The 9,105-nt window shown below is 46.3% G+C and overlaps 1 protein-coding gene across 1 annotated transcript; it reads right to left on the bottom strand.

Moving 5' to 3' along the window:
• Positions 1-862: 862 nt before the first annotated feature.
• Positions 863-4,909, bottom strand: LOC127971285 (uncharacterized). Its single transcript, XM_052574177.1, has one exon. The coding sequence runs from the start codon at positions 4,907-4,909 to the stop codon at positions 1,349-1,351; it is 3,561 nt and encodes a 1,186-aa protein (XP_052430137.1). The 3' UTR covers positions 863-1,348.
• Positions 4,910-9,105: the final 4,196 nt, after the last annotated feature.

The following is a 9,105-nucleotide window of genomic DNA, read 5'->3' as shown; positions in this document are numbered from 1 at the left end:
GGGCAACGCTGGTGGATCTCTCCACTCGATGTTTCAGAGAACCGGGGTTACGACAGTAACCTATTGTTCTCTTTCATCATCTCGTGTTCGAGATCCACCTATGGGAGAGACATGGACAGCTCCCCGATTGCCCAATACACTCACAGTGAGGTTCTGAAAGCCAGAGAAGGACGGTCGCCCCAGAGAGGCGGTGCCTGACACGTCCCATACTCATGAACCTGCAATACTGATGCACAGTCGTGACTGCTGTGCATATGCAGCACATGAAAAAATGTTAGCATCACACACATGATAACCAATGTGCATATAAATACACCCAGAAAAGGAATGTAAAAACATGCTAGTGACAGGGATGTGCATGGCCAGCCGGCCCATTCACTCCTTCTTCACCTCTTCCAGCGGGGTTGCAGGGAAGGGCTAAGAGGACCACACCCCTAAAACCGAATGTGCTACCGAGATGCTGGTGACAACCAGCCAGTAATAACGCACAAAGGTATAAGGAGAAGACCAAATGGCAGCGGAGCAGATGTCCTTTAGTGACGCTCCCTGGTGGCTGCATTCCCTTTGATTCATAAGCCAAAGTTATAGCATTCACAAGCCAATGTGAGAGGCGTTGCTTAGAAATAGGATTCCCTCCATGAGTGGATGCCCATGAAATAAAGAGCTGGTCGCTCTTCCGGAAAGCACTAGTCCTGTTCATATATGTCCGTTAAGCACGGACGGGACACAGAGCATTTAGCCTCTCATCCTCCGGGGAGGAAAAAGGTGAAGGGTCAAAAGCGGACAGCTCCAACACCTCTGAAGTGAACGCAGGGAAGCACTTCGGCATGAAGGCCGGATTAGGCTTAAGGGAAACCATATCTCCACTAAGAGAAAATTTAGTGCACAAGGGATGAACCGAAAGTGCATGTAGCTCACTGACACGTTTGGCTGATGCCAAGGCCAAGAGCAAAGCTGTCTTGAAGGACAGCAGCTTAAGGGAAATACTTCCAAGAGGTTTAAAAGGATACTGAGACAGAGCCTCCAACACCATGGAGAAGTCCCACTCAGGCACCCTTCATAAATCTGCGGATTAGATGATGTTGCCCGACTGTTGAGCCCTCAAAGCCCACATGAAAGGCCGAAATCGCAGCCAAGTAGACCTTAATTGTGGAAAAAGACCTGCCTTTTTCCAAGAGGTCTTGGAGGAAACACAAAATATCAGGAACTGAGCACTGATAAGATGTGAGACCACGCCCATCAAACCACCCTTCGAACACTTGCCACTTACTGCCATACAAGAATCGCATAGACACGGCCCTGGCATTCTGTATAGTAGCAATCACACACGGCGAAAGCCCCAGTGCGCTTAGGTTCGTCCTCTCACGGGCCACGCCCAAAGAGCCACCCTGTCCGGGTGTGGGTGATAAATCTCCCCGTTCGCTTGGGACAAAAGATCTGTGCGGGGGGGGAGGCGCCACGGCTCGGCATATAACAGAGTTATTATCTCCGCCAGCCATGGTGCTTTGGGCCACCTGGGTGCTATCAGAATGAGAGACAGGCCCTGCTCTCTCACCCTGGCCAGTGTAGGAATTATCAGGCACAGGGGAGGAAAGGCATACAGCAGCACTCTGGGCCACGGGTGGGCCAGTGCATCTACCCCGAGGGGTGCGTCCACGTCCTTTAGCGAGAAGAACATAGGACAATGGTAGTTTTCGCGCGAGGCGAATAGATCTACGGTTGCCTGTCCAAATCTCATCCATAACATATCCACTATCTGCGGGTGAAGGCGCCAATCTCCGTAGATTGGGTTTCCCCTTGATAGAAGATCCGCGCCTCTGTTTAGAAGGCCGGGAACATGAGTCGCGCGTAACGACAGGAAAACCTGTGCGCTCCACACTAGAAGCTTGTAAGCTAGAGCGTGAAGTTTCGACGAGCGCACGCCGCCCTGACGGTTGATATAAGCCACTGTCGTGGTATTGTCGCAGCGTACGAGCACATGATGTCCCTGCAGGCGAGGCAGAAAATAATTCAGAGCTTTCCATACGGCCATAAGCTCTAAATAATTTATGTGCGCTGAACGTAGTCTGCTCGGCCACAGACCGTTCACCGTTCTGCCCTCCTGGGTGGCGCCCCAGCCTGTTAAAGACGCATCTGTCGTCACAACTTTCCGCATCATAACTGTCCCCAGAGGGGTTCCATGTGCGTAAAAGTCTGCGCTCTTCCAGTGGCGCAAGGCTGCCGAGCAGGCGCGCGTCACTATTACAGAGCGGCAAAGATCGCGCGTCGGGCTGAAATGTAGTAACAAAACCCATTTCATGAACGCTCTCATTCTCAGGAGTCCCAGCGGTACAACCTGGATTGATGAAGCCATAAGACCCTGCAGCCTGAGGCATGTGCGATATTGTACTTTCGCCCCCTCTCTGAACTGCGACAGACAGTTCATTAGAGAGAGAACGCGCTCTTGAGAGAGACGCACTCGCATGGAGACTGAGTTCAACTCCAAACCCAGGAAAATGACATTCTGACTGGGTGTAAAATTGCTCTTGCCCACATTCACTCTGAACCCGAGAGATGTGATGTGCGTGAGCACACGGCAGGTGTCCTGCAACACTTTCTCTTTCGATTCGGCTATGATTAGCCAATCGTCTATGTATGTCAGAATCCTCAGACCTGACATTCTCATGGGTGCTAAACCCGCCTCCGCACACAGACAGAAACACCGGGGGCTTAGACTGAGCCCAAACGGCAGAACTGTGAATTCGTAACATGTGCCTTGGTAGGCGAAACGAAGAAACTTCCTGTGTGGCGGATAAATGCTTATATGGAAGAAAGCATCTTTCAGGTCGACCGATGTGAACCAGTCGTTCTGCTTTATGGCACGGGCGAGCGAGCCATGAGTCAGCATTCTGAAATTGTATTTCCTCAAATGTTTGTTTAACACACGAAGGTCCAGAATAGGGCGGAGAGCGCCGTCCTTTTTTGGGACCAGGAAATAACGAGAATAAAATCCCTGATTCATCAGAGTGGGGGGCACCATCTGAATCGCTCCCTTGTTTAGGAGGGAGGATATTTCCTCTTTCAGAATGTGTGAGGCGTTCTCTTCTGTGTGTGAAGAGAGAACGCCGTTGAAATGCGGGGGTTTCATTGAAAACTGCAGTCTGTATCCCTGCATTATAGTACGCATCACCCACTCGGGAGCCGAAACAGTTCGCCAAGCCCATTCGTGATTTGAAAGTGTTCCCACCCGAGCTGCAGCGGGGCTGTGTAAGCCCAGCTGGTTTATTTGTGATGCAATGGCGCCATCTAGTGGACACACCAGGGGCAACATGCAGGGGTTCAGACAGATTTCCTCTCTCCGCGGGGAGATGGATTCTCTCTGCGGAGAGAGATCCTCTCTCCATAACGAATTCATTTGATTCGTTTGTTTTAATGTGTTTTTTGTTTTTCTGTGTGTTTTGTGTTGGGGAAACACTGGGGCCGAAGCCTTTATTGGTTGGGTGAGGGGAACAGAGTGTATGCGGTGTGGTGACACTGCTTTTGCACTTTTCCTCACAACAGACCCCCTGAACGTGAGGGGGGAACACACACCGTTCATTAAACACATGGGCTGGGCAGCCTCGAACGAAGAGGAATCGATCCATCCGCGGGAGACCCTGCGTCTTTTGAACGGGGGTCCTGGGACAGGGAGAGAGTCCGAAGGGCTCGTGGCCCATGAACGCGGACTCGATGCCTCCATCAATCGAACATCAGGCAGGCCGCTTACGTTTCGAGTCGATGGGGTTAGGGTTAGATGGTCCTCCAGCCGCGGCCGCGGCGGGAGTCGATTTTTCCCCTTAGGAAGACATAACTTGAATGCCTCGTCCTCCTTCCTTTTGTCGTCACACCGTTGTTGCATCAATGCGACGGCGGGGCCGAACAGAGCCCGATCGGGCTCCATCGACGCGCCCGCGATGCGCCGCTTCTCACTGTCAGGAAGGCCTGACAGGTTAAGCCAGAGCGCGCGCTCTCCCACCACAGAAAGCGCCATAGAGCGCCCGCAGGCTTGGACGGCCTGGCGAGCATTACGAAGGACGAGGTCGTTCACCGTGAGGATCTCCTTCCACAAGTGTAGAGAAGGAGTTCGCTTTTTTAGCTGTTGCCCTAATTCGTCCAAAATCTCCGCCTGGTAAGCGGAGAGGAGAGACGAGACGTTCAGGGCCCTGACTGCCAAGGCCGAGGACTTGTATGCGGCCTGGTGAACTGAGGCAGAAAAACGGTCCAGCTTGTTGGGCAAGACCGGCTTAGGGGGAGCGAGCAGCCCGCCCTGAGCGGGGTTAAGGTGCCTGGCGATGGAAGGCTCGATAGCGGGGGGGTCGCCCATACCATGAGCTGCCATATCCTTTACTTCAAGGCCCGAAAGGCCGTGTTTGAAGTCGAGCGGTTCGCTCCAGTTGTGCCTCATATGCTTAGCGCACGCTGGAAGGACGGGGAAGAGTTGTTTCCCCGGACCGGGAGGAGATCCCAACACTTTTCCGTCGTAAATATCCCTCTCCTGGTCGGTGGCGCTCTGTGGAGCCGGCCACTCAATGTTGAGGCGAGCGGCCGCTCGCTCACACACTTCCAGGAGGATGGACTGAGGCAGGGCTGCGTGGCCGCTAGCCTGGGGAACGCCGGAGGGCGGGATGGCATCCTCGTCCTCTGAGACCCCGAGAAGGGTTGCATCATCCTCATCGCCGGAACCGGCCGGTTCGTCGGCGAGCATGAGGTTGCCCGCGAAGATGTCCTCTTCGGGGAATGCGGGATTGGGCTGGTCAGCCCAAACAAGTGAGGAGGCGCCCCCGGGAGTCCCCCGGTAGCGCGTCGTCGTCACCGTGTCCCAGATCTGAGTCAGTAAAACCGAGCTCGGAGCACTGGGTCGCTGCAACCTTAAGACGGCGTCGTAAAACATTTTTGGGCAGCATAAGGCAATGACTGCAATTTTCCGCGTTCTCCAAGGCTTCTTGAGCGTGTTTAAGGCCCAAGCAAACCACGCAGAACGGGTGAAGGTCCTTGGCAGCGATGAGTGCTCCACACGCGGCCGGGCAGGCCCGTGATAGGCTATTCCCCGGAGAAGCGTTATGTATAGAAAGCGACATACCGGAGAAGAAATCGGAAAAATCCGTGGCGGGCAGCCGTGGGAGCAGGTGAAAACGACGAGAGCGCGGCGGCCCTGAATGCAGAACACAGCAGAAAAGCTGAGAAGACGACAGTCACGTCTGGCGGAGGCTGATCAATTGATATGTCCTCCTGAAGACACGAAGGTGAGCATCGTAATCCAACCGAACTGTGTCAATGCAGAGATCGCGAGAAGCGAATGTCAACTGGAGAATAGCAGCGCTGCAGCCATTATTATACCCCTAGGTAAGGGGGCGGGCCCTTACCTGGCATTGGCTGCGCGCTTCTGTCTGTCTAGCCAGACTTGGTGCAATTGGATGCTTCTGCAGAGGTCAGGTACGGATGCCCTTCCCATAGGTGGATCTCGAACACGAGATGATGAAAGAGAACTTATGCTAACTCCATAGACTTAGCTTTTCATGAAGAGTTTGGGATTTTAATAGCACATTTATGTGTAGATGAGAGGCATTGACAGTTCTGTAAAATATTTGCTGGTCATTTTTCAATTGATGATTGAAAATAGGCTTTTTTTATTTAACCTAAATATACACTAACGTTATCATTAATTAGTGATGTCATTACATCAGCGTCACATTTCAAACGCATTTTGATCTCGTCTAATGGTAAACAAATATTGATAAAAACTGTTCAGGATATTTATCAAATACATATTCTTTCTCTTTTCTACATTTCTAGTAGCTTGGTTTATTGTGATAAAACTGTCATTGTATACTGAATATTGTTGGCTCTGTGAAAGATTGCTTGTTATATTTCTAGATTCTTCTAGTGTTTGATGGCCTTCTGCATTCCAGAGTCTGAGCAAACCTCCTGTCCAACAACATCTCCAAGGCACACTGAACCTTATGACTAGCAGGTTAACCCCGAACATACACTAATGCTATCCTTACCAATTTCTGAAATAATATTACAATTTAAAATAGCAGTTTTCTGTGAAATTTAATTTATTTCTGTGATGTGCAGCTGTATTTTCAGCATCATTAATCCACTTCAGTGTCACATGATCTTCAGAAATCATTCTAATATGATGATTTACTGCTCAGAAACATTTCTGATTATTAACAATGTTGAAAACAGTTGTGCTGCACAATATATGAATATATATATAGAGAGAGAGAGAGAGAGAGAGAGAATTCTTTGATAAATAGATATATCTTCTTGACACTATAACTTTTGATTAATTTAATGTGTCCTTGCTGAATAAAAATATGAATTTATTTTTAAAAATGTAGTGTACATAACCATTTAGAAGTTTGGGGTCTATATAACAATCAAGCTTTAAAATAAATAAATAAACTCTATGCTGTTATAAAAAGTTTGACACAAAAATATAAAACAGAGCTGTTTTTTTTAACATTCATATTTATCAGAAGTGTTTCTTTGGCAAAGAGCAGCATATTATAATGATTTCTGGAGGATCATATGACGCTAAAGACTAAAGTGATGCTGAAAAATCTGCTTCGATCATAGCAATCAATTGACCCTTCGCAAAAAAACCCACCCTCCTTAAAAACTGTTGCTATGTCTGACAAGCCATCCTGCTCTCACCGTACACACCTTGTTCTCACACAGTGACAAGGGGAATAGAGGAAACTGACAACACACAGACAGAAGAAGACAGAGAAGGTCACTTCTGGTATTAAACAAGTTTTCAGCTCTCAAATTTGGTCCCTTTTTTTTTTTTTGTAAGAAATTCAAACAATAAATAGTGTTTTGTGCTGTTTTAATATGTTACAGATCACTGTAGTGCCTCAGTTCAAGCAGCACACATGAACCGATTGATTTATATTTAATTTAAGCACAAAATAAAAGATGTCACACGTCTTTATACAACATTTTTCAAGTTTAAGTCCACCGAAGTTAATCTACTTTCCTGTCTACCGTATTTTCTGCACCATAAGGTGCACTGGATTATATGGCGCAGTCTCAAAACTGTGAGTTTAGTTCTACTTTATTCTACTACTTAACAATACACTCACATTATTTTTTAATCAATTTTCTCCCACAGAACCATCAAAGTCCTCATCTTCTGTGTCTGAATTGAAACAGCTGGGCAACAGCTTTTGAACAGCTTTCACCATCAAACATGCCGGGTTCCCTCTCATCATGGTTTATCCTGCCAGAATACGTAGTGTACGTATTACATCCCTGTGTCAGCGGGAAATGGTCCGACAGTCAGGTAAACACAGCACTTACCAAAGTCGCACAACAACATTTTTACAGATTTTGGAACTCAGTGTACACATAAGGTACACCCGATTATCAGGTGCACGCCCGATTTTTGAGAAAATGAAAGGCTCTTAGATGAATATTATAGTGTGGAAAATATGGTACTATATTGTCAGGCATGATGGCAGTATTGGCGTTATGATAGGTCAGATCACCTGTCAATCAAACTCACTGTGAACGTTCAATGACATTTTAACATGTATTTACAAAGAAAACATCATATGTTTCACTTCTTTTAAATGTGATGAAATTAATCATCTTTTGTGTGAAATATAAATAGCTATGCTAATCTTTCTCCTTTTGTTTTCCTGTTTCTCCAGCCTTGCGTGTGGAGACTTCAGAAGATGTAAGACCTCACAAAGATTTCAGATGATGGAAACTATAGATGAACATGCAAAGCTGCTAAATAATCCTTATAAATTAATCATTGCCCTAAAAGGTAAGTTTGCAGGCTGATTTAAGGTGTGCTCCTACATTTTCTGCTTGTACTCCTATGTATTTATGATACAAATGTAAATGACTGTAAATGAACATAAAAAGCTATTGCATGCCTTTCTCATAAACACTCTCCTGTTAGCAATGCTAATTTTATTTAACAATGTTATTACTGAGATCATTAAAAAAAGTAATTGTGATGAGTGGGGTGAGGCCGAGAGCCTTGGGAACGGAGCGAGGCCGGTCAAGTGATTGGGAAATTAGTAGGGATGGGTATCGAAAACCGGTTCCAAATTTCCAAGAACCGGGTATTAGATAAGACGCGTGCATTTCGATTCTGCTTAACGATTCCAGCGTACGAATTCCAATTTGATTAAAAACGATTAAGTGCAGGAATGGAAATAATTTGCGCCCTGTTTGTGTGCAGCGTGCACAGAGAGCAGCTGTTGCGCTGCGGGTTCCCGGTTTGTGTCCGTTCTTGGACTGTTCCGTATATATTCACTGTAGAAAAGGTTGTTCAGAGTCGAAACTGACTTCTTTCATATTTGTCGACCAATATACAGAAAACTACATCAGTATATCATCATAAACACAACCGTTTTCGTCTTACGTGAATGTGAACAGATGAAAACATGTACTATGTACAGTGTTTTTGCTTAAAGAGACAGCCCAATGATCACGTTGGCTGTCATTAATGTTAATCGAAGAACAAAGGAAACCATTCACTGATCTTGACTGAATATATTTAATAACTTTAATTGATTAATCTTTATTTTATTTATAAAGAAAACTATGCAGTGTTTTCAAACTTTTAATTACAGTTTCTGTACCTGAAATGTTGTTTAGTTGTATTTATTTATGATATTGCTTATTGATTTGTTTGTTCCTATCTTATTACTGACTGTTTACTTGTGTTTAACACTTTAATATATGAAATTTATATTAATTTAGTATAGTTGTTTTTGCTATGGTATTTTTTTAAAGCACAGGCAAAATTCCTCTTGCAGTTTTTTGTAGGCTGCTGATTAGGGCTGTCAACGAATATTCTAAATTTCGAATATGTATTCGAATAGTTTAAAAAAACGAATTTCGAAGGTGAAAATTAATATTCGAATAAAAAAAAATATGGAAAAAAACTTCCGCGGTAGTAGAGGCGTGGTGGTCTTCTTTGCGAGTGGGCGCGCTAGCGCGCCTGAGGGTTCAGGGACAGGTCACAGCCTCACATCTCTGTGAGGCTCAAATGTGCACCCAAAGGAGCATGGCATAATGTGTGAAACTCCAGCTAAACAGTCATGTCTTGACACTTAA

Source organism: Carassius gibelio, chromosome B14, assembly GCF_023724105.1.
Source record: "Carassius gibelio isolate Cgi1373 ecotype wild population from Czech Republic chromosome B14, carGib1.2-hapl.c, whole genome shotgun sequence".
NCBI classification, from domain to species: Eukaryota; Metazoa; Chordata; class Actinopteri; order Cypriniformes; family Cyprinidae; genus Carassius; species Carassius gibelio.
This window is presented reverse-complemented; position numbering and strand designations above follow the sequence as displayed.

Bases quoted from the DNA above. Each gene is read 5' to 3' on its own strand.
- LOC127971285 (XM_052574177.1), bottom strand. From the start codon at position 4,909: ATGTTTTACGACGCCGTCTTAAGGTTGCAGCGACCCAGTGCTCCGAGC.